Raw genomic sequence first — 19,541 nt, forward strand, 5'->3', positions numbered from 1 at the left:
GAGAGCTGAGTTTTAAAAGAGATTGGAAAGCTTTGTCAATTTCCCCTCTCTACAGAACCAGGGAGATCCCTGCTCAGAGAGTTTCTTAATTTCCTCTTTGCCTCCTAGAAGGGGAGGTGAAATTGACAGAGCCTTCTGGAGGCAAAGAGGAAATTAAGAAACCCTCTGAGGAGCAATCTTCCCTGGCTCTACTGAGAGGAGAAATTGACAAAGACTTCTGATCTCTTTTAAAACTCAGCTTCCTGGCTAACATTGTGACTCGGTTCACGTGCTCCTCCTCGTGTAATTTGTCTCTTGTAGCTTGGCTCTTGCTTTCTTGAAAAGGCCGCAAATTTGTCCAAGATCATAGCAAGGTATGAAAAAATGCCATAGAGGTATCAAAAGCAAGACAGAAATGCATGCAAGAATGTCAGCTCACCTAGCCGAAGTTCCCCAAAGTTGCCGCAGCCTATCTTCTTTCCGACCCGGAAGTTGGGGCCGACCATTAAGACTCCGGAGTTGGTCCCTGCTGTTCGGCTCCCATGAGTGCTCCGGCCTCCACCCGTTTTAGACATCCTTTTGCTTTCCTCGCTCTCCCCTTTCCCTCCTCTCTTATCAAAATCCATAAGTTTGTGATACCCCGGCCTCTCCACGATTACGTCGATTCCATACAAATCCCAACACAGCCGAAACTTGAGGTGGGGTTGTGGGTCAGGGGGAGGGGAGGGAGATGGAGGGGAAAGGAGAGGAGCCGATTAGAAGCTGGCGTCTTCTGGGTTAATAAACCATCACGGATGGCGGAGGAGGAGGAAGAGGAGGGGAGGGCGCCAGGGGAGACGCTCCACCCACATGCGCCGTGCTAGTGGAACGTCAGTCCTCTTGCCAGTCCCGCTGGGACTCCGACTGGCACCTCCGACTGTACACTCTTTGGAGAAGACAACGACATGGCCGAAGAGGGGAGGAACTGTCCGGCAGCAATCCTTCACTACTGAGCTGGTGGGACAGAAAGCAAAAAACAACCCAGGTTAAAGGAAAACATAAATGCTTCTTACCTTTTCAAAGGACAAGATGAATCAATGGCAAAACCACCCCCAGCCCCCAAACCTGAAGGGATGACAGGTACTGACATCAAACAGAAAAGCCTTTGGATTCAACCAAACATTGCTTATGGCTGAAAAGAAGTATGTAAATATTAACCCTAGCATTAAATAGGGGGCTGGTTTTCACCCGTTTTCCCTCTTCCACTTCAATCCCCATCTTGCTTGTGAGGGTTCCCCAGGTGCAGAACATTTGGAGAGTTCAGCAGGAGGTGGGAAAGCCCCATTCAGCAGGCTTGAGGTTCATCAGATAGCAGCCAGTGAGAAAAGCAAGCAAGCCAAGAAGGGATTTGCAGCTGCCTCAGACAACCAAACCTTTTCATAAAAACAGTCATCATTTTTCACTCAGAGCACTTACCAAAAATCTGCAGGTGACCAGCATCACCTTAAGGGGCATTCTTTGCCTTCAATCACACATGGAGGACCAAATAGTAAAGAGTCCAGTAGCACCTTTAAGACTAACAAACTTTATTGTAGCATAAGCTTTCGAGAACCACAGCTCTCTTCACCAGGTGCATCTCGAAAGCTTATGCTACAATAAAGTGGGTTAGTCTTAAAGGTGCTACTGGACTCTTTACTATTTTGCAACTACAGACTAACACAGCTAACTCCTCTGGAGGACCAAATGACTCTTTTAAAACCATGCTCATCTGTAATGTGTATGGGCATCACTTAAGCAAGGAATCATGACTTTTATGTCAATGTATGTTTAACTCACAAGCAAGCATGTGCAGATTTAAAATCAACTTAAGCTTGTGAGATTAATCTACTAGAACTTCTGTAATTGGGCAACTGCTCTAGGGGGGGGGAGGCATTTTAAATCCCTAGGAGCCAAAAGATCGAATTTATTATGTATGAAATTAATATTGTACAAAACTGAGAAACAGTATTTATAATGCATTACATTTCCAGCACTCAAGTCCTCAGAAAAATTGCTTAGATTTTTTGAGGGGCCACCATTAAAAGATGATGAGAAGCACAAATCCTCATTAAAATAGATCCTCCCTGTTCATCCTGTACATTGAATAAAGAAACATATTCTATAAAATCTTGAAATTTTGCCCGAAGTTTTGGAGGAAGGAAGAAAAAGGGTTGGCCACCAGAAATGGCTGTAAACTAGGCCCGCAAAGCAGGCACAAATGATCGCATCCTCGAAAATAATGGGTCCTCCACTGAACCAATGCAATGATACAGGCTTAGTAATGGCCACTTATGGGTGTCCTAAGGAAAGCAGAATCTACTCTAGCAGCCTGACAAGTTATTTTAACCTGCAACAGAGGTGTCTCTCTCTCTCTCTCCTTTGAATCCAAGTTTATATCTGAAAATTGTCCAGAAACTTCACCTTGTTCAAAAAGCAGCCGCCAAGCTATTGTCAGGAAGTTCGTATAAATGAGTCCAACTACACCTCCTGAAGCATTTTCTGTTTCCTTCTAGGTGCGTGGATCCAAGGTGCTCCAGAGAAGGTATGTATAACTTTCACAGGCAAGTAAAAGAAAGGTCAAAGACTACTGTCTTGAGTATAAGATTCTCAAATGTTTATCTTTTGTTCTCTCTTCATATAGGCGGATCCAGAAAAGACAGGACACAATCCTGTGTAGAACCCGACAAGCGGCCGGCTAGAATACATTTGGGATATTGCTTACATTTATTTTGTATCAAAGATTTATTGTGAGAGTATATTTATTGATCACTTGTTCACTTTTAAGTTTTGTATAATTTTGTATAATAATATCTATTTTTCCGAATTGTGGGTTTCCACTTTTGTTTACTAGTTCTGTATTCGGGAAGGCTTATTTGGTATAAGTTATTGTCAGGGGCAGGATCCAGGGATTGTGTCACCCCTTTGCTGAAAGATCTGTGCTGGCTACTCCGTTTGTTTCCAGGCACAGTTCAAAGTGCTAACGCCTTAAACGGAAACCTTCAGGATCACCTCCGCCCATATTGTCCAACTGGCCCGTTGAGATCTGCTTCAGCAGCCCTGTTCTCCATGCCCCTACCTTGAGAGGAGAGACGGGGAGTGGGGGAGGGGGCAAGAGAGACAAGGCTTTTTCAGTAGTGGCACCTCGCTTGTGGAATGCCCCTCCTGCTGAAGCTTGCCTGGTGCCTAATCTGCTTTCTTTTAGGGATCTGGCAAAAATGTTTTTGTCCACCTCAGCGTTTAATTAAAGGGCTGATTTTTTTAAAAGTACCATTTTTGACTGGAAATTGTTATTTTAAGCTATCAGTGGTTTGCTTTATGGTTTTTAATGCTGCACTGGGTTTTAATTAATACTCCGTAATGTTTTTATTTTTATTTTGTAAGCTGCCTTGGGCAGGTTCCCCGAGAGATGGCATAATTTTTTTTATAAATAGATAAAATCATTTAGAACATTTATATGCCATATCTAGAGACCTGTTCCAGGCAACTGTTACTATTACTATAGCTGTTCTTATCTGCTTACTGACTGACCTTGGGCCAGTCGCAGTCTCTCTTTTTATCCCACCTCATAGGGCTCTTGTGAAGAGCCAGTCTGGTGTAGTGGTTAAGAGCGCGGGACTCTAATCTGGAGAACGGGGTTTGATTCCCCACTCCTCCGCTTGAAGCCAGCTGGATGACCTTGGGCTAGTCACAGCTCTCTGGAGCTCTCTCAGTGCCCCCCCTCCACCTCACAGGGTGTTTTGTCGTGGGGATAATAATGACATACTTTGTAAACTGCTCTGAGTGGGTGTTAAGTCATCCTGAAGAGCGGTATACAAATTGAATGTTTGTTATTGTTATTATTGTTATTGTTATTGTTATAAAACAGAGGAGGGAAGAAGAGGGATGCCAGGAGCCCACTGACTGCAGGGGAACTTCCACCCATACCCTCCATTGCCTGCCTGACCTAGCTCCAGCGAGCAATAGGAAGAAAATGGCAGCAGGTGGGAACCACGCAGTGGATGTTTCTTTGTCTGTGAGTGATGTTACTATCCTCCCTCCCAATGACTCTCTAGGAACTGGCTAAATTTCTGTGGTATTTACCATAGAGTTTTCGGGATTCCTAGAGTGTTGTTAGGGGCAGGGCAAGATGTCACTTCTAGGTCTTCACGTATCAGTGACATCAAAGCATCACTGATGCTTTCCTCTTCCAGGCCCCGCCCCAAAACAGCTCCCAAGGAACATGGACCTGGCATCCCACATGCCCGAGTCCCACGGAAGAAGAACAGGATCAAAATGTGACTTTTCAGCTAGTAACTATCACAAATAGGGTAACCTCAGTGTGTAGGGAGGGATTCATAGCATGGCCCTTTCAGACACCCCAGGCAACTCCAGTCACCTTCCTGGTGAAAACACTGCAAACCTCTTGAGACCCAAAGGAGTGACGTGCACACTGGGGGCAAACGGCTATGCCAATGTATTCCACACAAGATATAAGAATTCACACACCATGGTTAAAATCTGACAATTCCTTTGTCAATGGGTGGGCGGATGGGGGAATTTCAATTGAAAAGACAGTATTAAAAAAAAGACTGTAAACTAGAAATTTAATTCTGGTAATATGTTCCCAGAGTGCCACAAAGAGGCAGACAAAGCTCGCTTCAGCCCTCTGAGCGGGGAAAAAAGGGATAAAATATATTTTGCTTAAGTAGATGAAATACTGTTGCACTGACAGCACAGGAAGAGACCCCAGAGCTCCAGACTGGTCGTCTATTTTCCAGCACGGAACAAACAGAGCACACGAGAGGCCTCAAACTGGACTGGATCACTGGCCTGTCAAGGCCAGCCTTCTCTACTGTCTCGACTGGCAGGGGCTGTCCAGAGCTCTTTCGCATCCGCCTTCTACCAGATCCTCTTTTTTGAAATGGGAAATGCCAGAGGTTGAGCCTGGGACTTTGTGCCTGCAAAGCAGAAGCTTTATAATTCAGCTGCAGCCCCTCCACGGAGAATACGCCTGCTGTCATTGTCACCCCTCACCTAGTGCTGAGTTTTTGGAAGGTCAGTCTGGATTTTGTCTAGGCATGCAGCACCGCTTTGGTCCACAGACAGACCTTCAAAACGGAAGCCACCCAACAGCCCTTATTCGGCCCAACCAAAACGTATCACAAAACAGCATGCAGGCTTGCAAGTAGAGATGGGCACAATCCGCATTACGATCCAAAAACCCCCACAATAATGGTGATAGCACAATCGTGACTCAGTGGATCGTGATCAGCCACGGCCAACGATCCAGCAATCGGGAGGGGGCTGGATTCGGGCTGGATCGTGCTCAGATCAGGAAGCCAGACACTCAGGCGCCAGTAATCTATTCCCGGGGCAACGGAGCCAGGGGAATGCCTGAGCTGTGTTTCCCCTCCTGTCGCCCTGGAAAGCCGAATGGAAGCCCAGCTTTCCTTGATCAGCAGGGCTTCCTTCCAACCACGGAGCAGCAAAGCAGTCACCAGTTGGGAGAAGACATCCAGGGGAGGGAGGGGGAAGGGGGTGTTCTGTAGCCATGGACACTCCAATCTCATCCCTGCAAACCCTGATAGGCAGCTCTGACGGCCAAACACAAACACAGATGCCGTTGGCATCACCCACCGTTCTTTTCTCGCCAGCGCACTCCTTTTTGGCCTGGTGGGCAGGCACATGGGGAGTGCCGCCGGCGAGTGGCCAGACCCCCTGCCCCCTGAGGGGAGGTGGCTCGTCGCCGTCTCCCCGTGCCCACCGCGCCCGGTGGCTGCCGCCAACGCCCACCTTCCCACATAGCTGGGAATAGCAGCGCCCCCCGCTTTGGCCTCCACAATCCATGATCTACGATCCATGGATCGGGAACAGGAGATGATCGGTGTGGATCCGTTTAGTTGGGATCGTCTCCAGCGCTGATCCACGATCAGCTGGATCGGCAATTTTTTTGGGATCGTGCCCATCTCTACTTGCAAGTTCTCCAGAACTCTTCTTCAGGTTGGATGTTCAGAGAAAAGGAGAAGGGGGAGAAAGTTGGTTGTTTCACAGCATGATGTAAAAGGCTAAACTGGATTTGCTGAGATAGTGTTGGGTGCAAAACAGATTTTGGGGGAGGGAGGGAGGGAGGAAGAGAGTGTTTTCGCTTTGGGAATATGAAAGGGCAGCATATAGTCAAGGGACTGCAGTGCTGAACAAAGGCATGCGGGGTAGGGGAGGAAGCCCACCAAGGTCAGTTAACTCCTTCACACAGTCTCACTCGTCACAAGTACCATTCCAGAGCCCACACGGAGTCAATTTTTAGTGCGCATGTAGAGAAAAGTGATTCTGCATTGACGCAGATCGTGGCTGCTTTTCGTATCTTAATCTCTTTCCTAACAGAAGCAGATCCCCAAATTACAGGACTTAATCTGAGTGTCTCCAGCAGAGACTTTTTTAAAAAAATGAAGGGAGAGAAAAACTTACAAGAAAGCAAAAAAAACCTCCACCAGTTTAAATAAAAGGCACGCTTCCATTAATCTGGATTTGAGGCAGCTTCCCTCGAGAGCGAGGGGAGAGGGCAGTCAATTCCCAACGGATTACAGGCAAGGCGTGGGAGGAGCATGTCCGTTCATCCCTCCAAATTGAAGAGCAGAGGAAGAATGAAACGTGTACACAACACAATGGGAGGACAGAGAGAAACAGGGAGGAGGAGTCATTCAGGAAAACAGCCCATGGTACAGTCATCCCCAAACCCAGCCCAAGACTGTACCACTTCAAATGCTTGGGGCAGAAACACATGCTTGAAGACTCCCTGTTCATACATACAATAAAATTCTCTTATTATGAGTGTTTCATGGCAAAGTATAGGACTGTAGCTCTCCCCACCTCCCCATGCCAAGATTTTATTTTTTAAATTAAATAGAACAACTTTTCTATCCTGTCTTACCATCCCAAACTCAAGGCAGCTAATATCGCTATCTGATTTTCCCACTGACACAAAATACACCAGCCCAACTAGCAAGATTGAAACACACATCAAAATGCACAAGTACAAAAACTTTAAAAATGTAGAACGCACACACCAAATGCTGCACAAATATGTTTCTTTCCCCACACGCGGGGTGTTTTACCTCTTGCACACCTGGATATCTACTACTTTTGAATGCAAGCGAATGTCACCTTTTTTTGGCAGGGAAAACGGTACTCTGCTAGAGGTGCGTGCGCACGCATGCTTACACACACACTCTCACCCAACACAGATGTGCGGATCTAAGCACAGGCACAGACCCAAGGTTCGCTTACACTACAGAGACAATCAAAAAGCTACAGAGTCTTACTGTCGAGGGGTTAAGGGCCAATGCATTAGGGGAAAGCAAGTATATTTTCCTTCCCCAGGCCCAATCCACAAAAGAGACACAGCCTGGCACAAATAAAAATCAATGGATAGGAACACTTTCCCCATGAGGAAAAGTTAAAAACATTTTGAGGCTTTTCATTTCATTTTTTCTTTTCTTTTTTGGGTGGGTGGGTGGGGAAATGAAAAGAATTAGCAAATAGTTTTATAAAATTATAAATGTTGTAGATATGAAGAATTTGTTTTGTTCTGATTCATTAATATTAGAAAACATTGTGTGTGAGAGAGCATGTTGGGAGGGGAGATTCATTAAACTGATTTAGCAGTTGGTCGAGGGCAGAGAAGAAGTCGTCTTCCTAAACTTATGGAACTCAGTGCCACAAGATAGCCCAGCGTCAGCCAAGTTTGATTAAAAGTATCACTTTGCTGGGCTAAAAGTAAATTTTATTTAAAAAATCTCTCTGACAATTTTTACATTAGCATTTCAGATACACGTGCATCAAAAGTGTACTTAAAAAATTTTTTTTTTACAGCTGCTTCTTTTGTTACTTGGGCACAAGCATTCAGGTGAATAGAAGGAAAAATTGCAATAGGTGGGCTTTTAAAAATAAATTACTCCCATAAAGAGTAGGTAGGTTTACCTACGGCTAGTAGACACAACAGCCATATTTGTTCATTTTAAAGTGTCTAGACTGCCTCTTCCTGTATACACACGCACACACACCAACTACAAGCTCCAAGAAACTTCATATTCCACAAAAGCAAAACAAAAAACAGAACTTCCATGTTCTTAGGTAGTGTACCTCTGGACACAAGCTGCTGTGGGAAACCCACAAGATACGACTTCTGCCTTCCTGCCCTGCTGTGTGGGCTTTCCAGAGGCACCTTGCCAGCTGCGGCTGGAAACAGGGTGCCGGACCTTTGCTGTGATCCAGTGCTACTGGTTTTCTGCAAGTCTGAGCAAAGAGGAATTGAGGGGGGAGGGAGCTCTCATGAGAAGCTGAAGCAACGTAGGGAAATCTCTTCTCTGCATGCTGTCTTGACGTCCTCCTGCCGCTGCAGAATCGCCAGTCGCGGCCTGCTCCAGACGAGTCCCTAGACCCTTGAGGGCCGCCTTGCTATGTGTGGGTTTTTTTAAAAAAAGAGGAAGACCACCCCCCTAACCTGAAACTGCTTCTGACAGCAGCATCCAGGAATAAAAATGAAAACCCACACATATAGATTGGGGGAGGAGGGAAGAGTAAGGGGCTCCATTGGTGGTCCAAAGCACTTTATTTTTTAAAAGCTAAAATTTTACTGCTTCCAAAGTGGGGCGGGGGGGGGGGGAGAGGAGGAAGTATAAAAAGGATTACTTGTACTGAAGGGGGGACTGGAAGAGTTTATGGACAAAACCTCAGGATAAGGAAGGGCAACTCATGCACACTTATGAATCTTGGGTATACAATTACATATATATAACAAGAGCATGCTCACTTGCGGGGCACATTGTTTTGAGTGCTGACTGGGCAGCAGGCCAACTTGGGATCAAGTCCCCGCTGGGTGAGCTTGGGCCAGTCCCTCTCTTTTAGCCTTACCTACCTCACAAGGTTGTTTGTGAAGATTAACGAGCAGTAGAGGAGAACTATGCATGCGGTGGGAAAAAAACATGCAGGAAGCAAAAAAATGCATGCATGCAAACAGTATACAAACATGTATTAAAATGTTTATTTGGTGTTGGGGAAATAGGTGGTGACTGCTGCATCTTCTTTAAAAACAACCAGCACTAGAAAAGAATGAAAAGGAGCGACACATCTTTTCCCACCACTAATGCCGATTTTACTGGCCCTCACTATGAGATGTGAATCTTCACTCACTACCAACAGAAAACCCTGCTGGGGGCCAAAACACTCCTTCCCCACACCTCAACCGCCGCATGGACTGGAAAACATGTTGGAGAATCCCACAACCACCAAGGCTTAGTCTCCCCACACCAAACCTGACATCCAGGGCTTTTTTCAGGGGGAACGGAGTTCGGGAACCTCTTGAAAATGGTCACATGGCTGGTGGCCCCACCCCCTGATCTCCAGGCAGAGGGGAGTTTAGATTGCCCTCCGCGCCGCTTTCTCTGAAGGCAACCCACTGAGTTCCACTACCTCTTTTCCCAGAAAAAACCCCTGCTGACGTCCAATACTCAAATGCCTTCACTTCCTGGCCTAATGTCACCAACTATGGCTGCCAAATTATCCCAGTATTACAACTGATTTTTAGACTATACTGCTTAGTTTCAGAAGACAAACTCTACCCTTATCAGGCTCTACTCCCAATTTCTGGAGTTGGCAACCCTGATAGAGATGCTCACCCAACATTCCTACAGAGAAGTTAGGCATGTTAGTCTGTAATTGCAAAATAGTAAAAAGTCCAGTAGCACCTTTAAGACTAACCAACTTTATTGAGACATAAGCTTTCGAGTACCTCAGCTCTCTTCGTCAGATCAGCATCTGACGAGGAGAGCTGTGGTTCTTGAAACTTTATGCCTCAATAAAGTTGGTTAGTCTTATAGGTGTTACTGGACTTTTTACTATTTTGCAACATACCTACAGCTCTTCTGAGGTTCTGTTTCTACCAGAGAGGTCTCCATCTTAAAAAAAAAAGTCCTTGGCACAGTTCATTTGACATATTTGTATTCCCACAACCTCGATAAACATTTGTGTCTCCCAAGGTGGCTCGCAACGATCAATTCCGAAAAACTATTAACATGAAAAAACAACCAAATCTATCAGTATAAGTAAAAGTGCACAGGAGAAATACTTTAAAAAACACACTCAAAGCGGCATTAAAGCACAAAAACACAAACAAAATAAAATCAGGAAGGAGCCCACAGAAATCAAACGAGAGGTGAAAATACAAGACTTTGAGAACGGGGGCAGTGAGAGGAGAACTAACAATTTAAAAGGCTGTGGCCTGGCACTGAGAAGGTTACACATTTTAAACCAAATATACAGCAGGTTGTTTTGGTTATTTAAGTAAAGAGAAAGAAAGCACTCTTCATATGCTCAGAGGCCCTCTTCCTGGCAATTCATAATTCCACTTGCGGTTAACAGGGAGCAAAGATCTGAAAAGCCATCAGGAGAGGTTCCCCAACTTGCCCAGCTCTCTTAGCCCTTCCCATCCCCTCCTCATCTCAGCCTGTAAGGATGAGCACGGCTACTACCCCAGCAACGATATGAAATTAATACCTGCAACCCATAGGACAGTTCTCAAAATTAAAAGGAAAAGGCCTCTGCCACTAATTCACACAGCAACCAATCCAAGAGGATGCACAAATCCCACAGAAATGAACAGCGGTTCATCGTTCACAACAGGCTGTGCAACATTTGGCCAGATTGCCAACTGACCAGGAAAAAAAAACTCCAGCACAATTTGCCCACTAAGCTATGGGTCCTCCCCAGATGTCTGTAGAGATCCAGCTGCTACTGCTGGAAGGTTGGTAAAATTAATCTTTTTTTAAAGCTGGCCACATGATCTGGTTGGGTCTGTCTCTTATACTGCTGCCCTAATCCATCATTGGCGGCAGCTCTACCACAGCACACGGGTAGGGCAACTCAGGTAGTCCCGCCATGTTGGGAGTTCTCCTGCGATTCACCACAACCACCCCTTTGGGGCCTGGGGAATCAGACCTTGGGAGAACTCGCACCCCCTCCTCAAAAGCCACCCACCTTGCAGCAACCGTTTCATAGAGGGCTCTGTCCTGGGGCACTGGACACCCAAATAATCTGAGAGAAAAGTCCACCCAATGTGCCACTGCTGTCCTACATCACCACACCACAGTCAGAAACACATTCTGCAGACCATAGCACACCCCTACAAGACAAGGGGAGTTCAGAGTTGGATCTGCTTTTCTCCCGTACAAGGAATCTTCCCCTTGACCTTTTGCTTGGCCTGAGATTCCCGGAGCTCATTTTGGAGATCTACCTAGCATCAACCCCCAACCCATCTGCAAGTAAAGCCAGTTCAAAGTTTACAAAGGAGATATGTCCTTAGGAAACAAATCAATGGTGTACACGGATGCAGGTAACCACAAATGGAATTCATCACAGCATTTCATATTTCTAGAATGATCTAGATAAGTAGCCGCGTTTGTCTGTCTGTAGCAGTAGAAAAGAGCAAGAGTCCTCTAGCACCTATAAGACTAACAAAGTTTGTGGTAGGGTATAGGGATATGAGCTGTGGCTCACGAAAGCTCATATCCTACCACAAATTTTATAGGTGCTACTGGACTCTTTTCACATTTCCATTAGGGACATTACCAAATTTGGCAATCCCAACCCATTTGGACTTCCAGCCCTCTTGCCGTTTTTCTCCCCTGCACCATTCGAACTGGCAACTTCATTCTTGGTTCCCACATGTAATCTCCCACTTTACACAATTTTAAATGTTCTTTTTGTGCCAATTTTGTATTAACTACAGACAGACAGACAGACAGACAGACAGACAGACAGACAGACAGACAGACAGACAAGCCTTACATAAAATCTGGAAGGTGAAAAGAGCCATCGAGCATTCCACTAAAAGCCAAGAAAATTAAAACAGGTATATTTGTGCATCACAAAAAGGTATGGCCATCCTGTTTTATTTTTAACGGGCCTCTTGAATTGCCCCCTGCCTAGAAACTTAAACACAGCTAAAATAATTTTTGTTGTGTATCTCATACGAGCAAGTCACTGTTTACAGCCTGAAAAGAAGGATAAAAAAAGATTTATATTGGACTTTTAAAGCTGGTATTCTAAAAGAGTTGCTACTCCACATTTTAAAAACTAAGGCAATATTAGATTTTTATGATAAATTTTTAAAAAACTGGTCAATGCCCTTCACACAGAGGCTTCGCCATGATTAGGTGAATGATTTTTTTTAAAAAAATGATTAGTAAGAAGTCAACAAAACTGTTAGGAGAGATAAACATGGATTTTAATGTAATTTTGATGGGGGGTGTCCTTGTTGTTTTCATTTAGCTTTATCTGAAAAGTGGTAAGATTCCATCCAGTTTATGAATCTCTGTAGCTAGCCAGAACTAAGGAGATCCTTAGTTCTGGCTAGCTACACCCTACCACAAAGTTCACTAGGTAATCGTAAGGTTGCCAGCCTCCAGGTGGTGGCTGGACAACCGATCTCCAGCCAACAGAGATCAATTTCCCTGGAGAAAATGGCAGCTTTGGAAGATGAAGTCTATAGCATTATACCTTGCTCTCACCAAACCCCACTCCCTCCAGGCTCCACTCCCCAAATCTCCAGGAATTTCCCAACCCAGAACTGGCAACCCTAGGTGACTCAGAGCCTCCCTCTAACCTACCTTATAGGGTTGTCAGGAATACAAAATGAAGGCAACAAGCACACAGCCCTGAGATAAAATGGGAACTAATCACAAAGAGCTCAGTGGCTAGAAGAACAGGCGTTCAAATTAGATAAACTGAAATCAGGATTTTTTTAAAAGACAAATTCACAGAGGAGAGAGAGCTAAAATGAGGAACCTCCACGCTCTGAGGCAGTCTACTTCTGATACATCTGATTAATACAGGGGTCGAACAGAGGGGCTTTTTTACTTCCTGATCTTTACAACCTGCCCCCCCCCAGCAAAAATACCTGTTGAAACACACTGGGCATCCTGATAATATGAAGAAGAAACTCTTTGTCTGGCAAAAGCAAGCTCTGTGCTTTCTGGACAAACGGCATCCGGGGCCTGGCCTCGCTGCTCTGATGAGACTGGGCACTGGGGGTACCAAAGGCCTGGAGGGTGGACCTCGGCCCCCTTCCCATCCCATCAAATAAATCCTCATGCTCTCCTGCTCTGGAGATCAGGACTAAGCAAAGACGTTTTTAAAAGAAAAGAAGAATACTTCTAGGGCTGAACCTTTTAACAGATTTAAGGATTTCTTACCCTTCTCCAATACCTGCCTTCAAACACGCTCGTAAAACACTCAAATAAACTTGTCTGAGAACAGCCTCGATGGGTCACAGGCAAGTTACAAGGGGCACAGCCGGCTGACATCTGCGAAACAGCCTGGAGAAACAGAGTCCAACCCCCACCCCTCTATTTCCTTGTTTCCGCGCCGGAGACAGCCCCGACAGGAAGCTCCTTTAAGTACTTTGATAGAAGACCAGGGCTGCCGACAAGTCATCGGCAGAGCATACGTCAGGCAGAAACCGACGCTGCTTGGAGGAGGAGGAGGAAGGGAGGAGAGAAGAGAAGAGAAGAGGGCTGGCAGCTGAAAGAAAGAAGCCAGATCATAAATGCAGGAACACCCAAAGCACTGCTGCCAACCCTGGAAAGGTGCTCAGAAAAGCATGCGGCGCATCAGGGAAGGAGCGAGAAGCCTCCAAAGTTGGGGTGGAGGAAGCGAGTTCTGGCGGGGAAACGTTGACCACCACCTTCTTCCTCCTCATGGGTTTCCCTCAACTGTTCCCCCCCCCTCTTTTCCTTTCCTTAGAAGAGAACTTCAGTGGCTGCAAACACTACCACCAAATGGGGATGTTTGGATCAAAGTATTCGGGCTTTTGAAATTTGGCCTTGTCCCTAGTTCAGAACCGCAGAGAAACTGCGCTGTGACAGCTGGTCCCCACTAGGGACAACACTGAATTTTGAAAGCCTGGATATTTCAAACACCCCCATTTCGATTCTGTGCTTATTTTGTGAGGGGCAAACCCTGTGGTTTATTTCCACATCTGCTTCCCTTTCTTCATGCTGAATTTTCTCCATTACAATTAATGCATTTAATGTGATCGACGACATAAAGAAAGGAACCCGAAAGAACAGCAGAAAATGAGTGAATTCTATGTCAATGATGATGTCCAGAAAATAAAATAAAATGGCATACCAGCTTATCCCTGGCCACAACAACCCGTGCATCTGAAGACTGAGGGCCAAGCTACAAGTGATGAATGATACAGGTTGGACACTTGTCAGCTTCCCTCAAGTTTTGATGGGAAATGTAGGCATCCTGGTCTTGCAGCTTGGCTCTCCGACTGCTGCCCAATGGACTTTTCAACTGTCACTTGTCCAACATTCCGCCAAGCTGCCTACATTTCCCATCAAAACTTGAGGGAAGCTGTCAAGTGTCCAACCTGTGTCATTCGTCACTTGTAGTTTGGCCCTGAGCATCTTTTAAGTTCTGGGCATGTTAGGAGGGCCCAGGATCCGGTTATCTTGCAGAAACTAAGCAGGGCTGGGCCTTCTCAGTGCGTCAATGAGAGACTCCCCTGAGTATGTCACCTTGAGTCCCACCAAGGAAGAGTAGGGGGATTTTTAAAAACAATACATCCCTTCGAAAGCCTTCGACAATACATCAATACATCCCCTCCCTGTGTGCCAAGGTACACTCCCACTCCTTCCCAGCTTCACGGTTTTTCACATCAGCTTCCCATCAGACTTCCCCTGCTTGTTCTATCCTCATCCTCTTCACTTTGGTGAACTCATACACTAGGGGGAATTTTCTGCACCCCTACTAGTTGCCAGGTGTCTGGTTTCCCACAGTCCATTTCTTTTCTGGGACTCCGGGGGAAATGCAGTTAAAAAACCGGAAATTTAAATACCTGGTATTTGGGGGTGGAGGGGTGGTTGGCTGCTGGCATTCACGAGCTGGCAGCAGTGCCAGCAGGCTCCCCTGCACTGCCTCTGCCTCCTCCCTACTTCCAGCCCCGGAAAGCAGCCGGCCAACTGGCCCGGCCTCTTGAGTGCCAGAGGAGCTGCTGATGGGCCAGTCTGGCTGGCCTCTTGCTACATTCCTGGGAAGTGGCTGGTCCGCTTGCCCACCTGGCCTCCTGAGCACCGGGGTGTGTGTGCCAGCGATGACATCACTTCTGGAAGTGACATCATCACGCTGGGCCCAAGAGTGTACGCGCACTTCACGCACACGTTAGGAATGCCAGGGTCTGTGTTTTTTTTTAAATATGCAATCTGGCAACCGTAAAGCCTACCAATCAACCTACCAATCAACTACTTCCTCTGTACAACCTAAGAATCTATGAATGCCCCAGCACAGCAAATAAGGAAGAGGCTTTGGGGGTTTTCTTCAGAGTTCTGTGAAAAGATCAGCAGCAAACTTCCAACCAAACCCATCATGACAACTGATTTCATCTTCCCCAAGGATGCGGACCATGGAAGACCAGATCAGGCGTCTCTCAGGGTACACACATTTCAAACTACCTCCCCCCGAAACAGGTCTAGCTTGTGCCCCTTACACAAGAACCATTGCACAACCCAAGAACATGACCAGAATTCTCCAGAAGGAAAGGCAGTTCCTACATCAGGTGGTCCTTATGGGAAGAGTAAGTGTGGAACAGGGTCTAAAGTTTTATAAACATTGGTATAAGGAACGTACGAGATCACACTGGCTGTTGCCGAAGCTGGCTTCTCTTCGGAACCACTTGAGCCCAGGAAGATGCAGGAGGTTGTCCTCCATCAGTTTTTTAATGTGTGGCATAAAGCAGTAGTTCGTTCCAAATACGGCATGATGATTAGAAAATTGGATTGGGTTTTTGTGACCTGGGTTAAAAATCTCTACTCTGCCAGGAAGCTTTCTGGGTGACCGTAAGCCAGTCACTCTGTGTAGCCTAACCTACAAGGTTGGCTGCAAAGATAAAACAGCAGACTGCATACCCTGTCAAGCTTGCAAGAAAAAGAGCGAGATAAAAATGTGCCAGCTTCTGTCTGTTCTACATTCACAGCCGATCTATTCAAATTGGCGCAATCCAAGTTCTGGCACACTGACCGAGGTATAATTTTCCTGCCTTTGCCAATTTAATAAAAGTTGTCTTCTCATGACCCCTTTCTAAAATAAAAATCTCCAACACTAAGTTTTTCCTTAGAAGGAAAAATACTAGAAAGATAGCTGTGTGTCTCCTGCCACACAAACAAAATGGGAGTCCAATGGTAAATTAAGGAATAACCTGGAATAAAGTTTTGCTCAAGTGCCAGTAAAATGAGTAACCAGTTTCCTGGGGGTCAAGTGTAGATGACTGAGGAAGGCAATGGCAAACCACCCCCTAACAAAAGTCTGCCAAGAAAACGTCGTGATAGGACGTCCCCCCATGGGTCAGTAATGGCTCGGTGCTTGCACAGGGGACTACCTTTACCTTTTTACCAAGTGCCACTGGACTCCTGCTTATCACAGGGGAAACTGCTTCCAATTCCCCCGTCTTTTCCAAAAATCCTCCTCTCTCCCGCCCAGCTCCACGTCATGCCAGCGTACGCTTGAAAAAAGTAAAATCCACACAAGCCTCTGCCCCACAGGAAAATAATCCCGAATTGTCAAAAGCCTGGGTTGTCTTTAGCATACTGGATCTGTTTCCCAGCGCTGTTCCAAATGCCTGTGTGTTGACTCTGCCCAGTTTCCTGCCATGCAGCTGTTGCGTCTAAAGCAAGCATACCTTACTCCACTCCCACCCCTCCCCCCACCCGGCATGCAATGTCTTTAATTCCCATTTTGCTGAAAGCCAGAATTTGGGCAAGGGGACAAAAAAATAATAAATCAGTGGTCAACTCTCCCTACTCTCCGGAGAGAACATTTTCAACGTGGTACAACAGGAAAGATTAAGCTATGTTTCATGGGCAGGAACATGAAGAAAAATAAGTTGTGCTGGTAAAACACATACAAACACACAAACAGTCTCCAAAGTCCCCCCCACTCCATGCATACAAGCTCACCCCAGAAAAAAAACAACTGCTAACAAGCGTCATGCAGCAACACCTAAAAGTTTCCCTATCCCGAGACAGCAGCTGGGGGGGGGGGCACAGAGGGAGAATGAAAGCGTCTTCTGTGCTCCCGTACTAAAACAGAAGCAAGAGTGGCCTGCCGCCTTCCGTAACTCCTCCTTTCGAGCCAAGCTGTACCTGGGATGGAAAATACTACATTACACCGAAGCAATACCAAAGGGACCGGCGATGTCACAGTGGAAAAAAAAATACTATGGCACGGGGAAAGAAATGCAGGAAAGCGCTAAAAATACTTCCTTGAGAAAAAAAAATGTACAAAAGCCAGCCTTCGAAATAAATAAAATATGTGCCTGCTAAAAATAAGACGAGGGACTCGAGAAGGAAAAGGCAAGGAGAATCAAGATGCTAAGTAGTAGGAGAGGAACGGCGTGTACAAGAGACCTAAAGGCACTGGCAGATTGGGAATCTGCTTGCTGCCAGGCACCCCTGTCCCCGCCCCGCCAAATCTCAAATGTGGTTTAAGTTTCCCTACCCCAGCAGTAAACTTCAGCCTTTTAAAGCAAGGTTTGCTGCCTTGCGAAGAATCACATATTTATAAACACAGAGATATTATACTATTCAAATATTAACAAATGCAAATGCGTTGTAGAGATTCAAACCAATAGTCCAGCTACTCAGTATTTCACACGCGGGCTGGCAACATCTCAGACTGAAAAAGGCCTTCCCCAGCCCTTGAGAGGCATAAACTGGAGGTGCTGGGGACTGAACCAACTCTGTTGGATCGGGCCCATGGCCTAGCCTGTCTCACAAAATGGCCAACCAAATGCCCCCCAAAAGACCTACAGAAAGGGCTCCGAAGCCAGTGTCTCTCCCTGCTGTTTCCTCCTAACACGGATACTTGGAGGTTTCTGCCCCTGAACCTTTCAGGTTCCATTTTGTAAGTGGGCAATAGCCATTGAGGAGCCTACTCTCTAGAAAGTTGCATTTTTTTAAGCTGACGACAACTAGTGGACATCACTACATTTTGCAGCGCCAAATTCTACCAGTTAATTGTGTTTTGTCTGAAGGATTTCCTTTTGACTGTCCTCAGTCTATGTTCTCTCTATCCACTTTCTCCACCCCATGCTTAAGTTTTATGAAACTCTATCACATTCCCCCACCACTGCCACTTGCCTTTTTTCTAACAAATTGCTGTAGCGTGGTGGTTAAGTGGTCGGGTTGCAAATCAACACTCTGCTGGTTCGACTCCCATGACTGCCGTGAGCTCAGCAGGTGGCCCTGGGTACGGAACTCCTCTCAGCCCAACTCCCCAACTGTATTGTGGGGATAATAGCAACACTGACTTTCTTCACTGCTCTGAGTGGGGCACTCATCTGTCCAGAAGAGCAGTATGTAAGTGCAGTTATTATTATTTTATTATTATTAACCTAAAAAGCCCCAAGCTCCTTAGCCTTTCCATGCAGAGAAGATGCTCCAACCTATAATTTCCTGCATGCAAAGAGCATGATGTGCTACTGAGCACTTCCTCCAAATACAGCGGCCAATTTAACCACATGGACATTTTTAACCACACACCCAGCTGCCAGTTAGACCCTTGGTCCATCTGCCACAACAGTGTCTCCCTTTCCTAGGGTTCTCTCAGCCCTGCACCAGCAAATGCCAGGAGATTTTTTTGTGCAGTGCCTGGGGAGGAGAGTGTTTTCAGGAGGAAGTGACATCACTTCTGGGTGGCTGTTTACAAACTACCTCCAGGAACTAAATTTTAGGGAGTATAACAAACTGAAGCTGGAGAAGGGCTGCTGGAATGTTACGTTGGGAGAACTTTAAGTTGGCATATGTAATTCAAATGCAGGGCTACCATTAGGAACAGTGCCCTCCACGAAGCAAGTGGCAAACGTGGTTGTTAAAAATGTTTTGCACTGCTCATATTTTCAAGATTTATTCATTCTATTTAGAAAGAGGGGGGCATGCATGCATCATAAAAATCGAAACAACAGGCTGCTGCAACTGCAAAAGTCACTGGTCTAAACCCTTAAGCATGATCAACTTTCACCAGGCTGCACCGACCGCTTGGATCCCCTCCCCTCAACCTCAAAGGTAAAATGTTAGGAGCAGGGCTTTTTTTCTGGGAAAAGAGGTGGTGGAACTCAGTGGTGGATCTCAGGACTGCACAATGACGTCACTTTGGCTCAGCTGGAACAAGGGAGGAGTTTTTTAAAGTTTAAATTGCCCTCGGCAAAAATGGTCACATGGCCAGTGGCCCCGACCCTGATCTCCAGAGGGCTATCTAAACTCCCCTCTGTCTAGAGATCGGAGGCGGGGCCACCAGCCATGTGACCGTTTTCAAGAGGTGCCGGAACTCCGTTCCACCTTGTTCCAGCTGAAAAAAAGCCCTGGTTAGAAGTTTGGGGGGGGGGGGTTGGCAAGCAGTTCCCCATTACAAACAAACTGAACTCAGTTTTGCTCTACCACCCACCAGCACCGGCTACCATTAAAGGCCTTGTCTCGTCACTCATGCTACAGGACATGAAAGCCAGTCTGCCA

At 46.2% G+C, this 19,541-nt stretch overlaps 1 protein-coding gene across 2 annotated transcripts in view; it reads right to left on the reverse strand.

Moving 5' to 3' along the window:
- The window catches only part of CSNK1G2 (casein kinase 1 gamma 2), a 71,449-nt gene that overhangs the window by 40,382 nt on the left and 11,526 nt on the right, over window positions 1–19,541 (reverse strand). Inside the window, exons 1-2 of one of the 2 annotated variants that reach the window (XM_054979929.1) lie at window positions 13,224–13,360; window positions 419–972 (exon numbers count right to left, since the gene is read on the reverse strand). In XM_054979929.1, coding sequence (XP_054835904.1) covers window positions 419–605 — 187 coding nt within the window. In that variant the 5' untranslated portion in view covers window positions 606–972; window positions 13,224–13,360. Of the gene's footprint in view, window positions 1–418; window positions 973–13,223; window positions 13,361–19,541 lie in introns of those variants that run through there. The other variant, XM_054979928.1, reaches the window with a different exon arrangement.

The sequence above is a fragment of the Eublepharis macularius genome, chromosome 5 (assembly GCF_028583425.1).
Source record: "Eublepharis macularius isolate TG4126 chromosome 5, MPM_Emac_v1.0, whole genome shotgun sequence".
In the NCBI taxonomy this organism is placed as follows: Eukaryota; Metazoa; Chordata; class Lepidosauria; order Squamata; family Eublepharidae; genus Eublepharis; species Eublepharis macularius.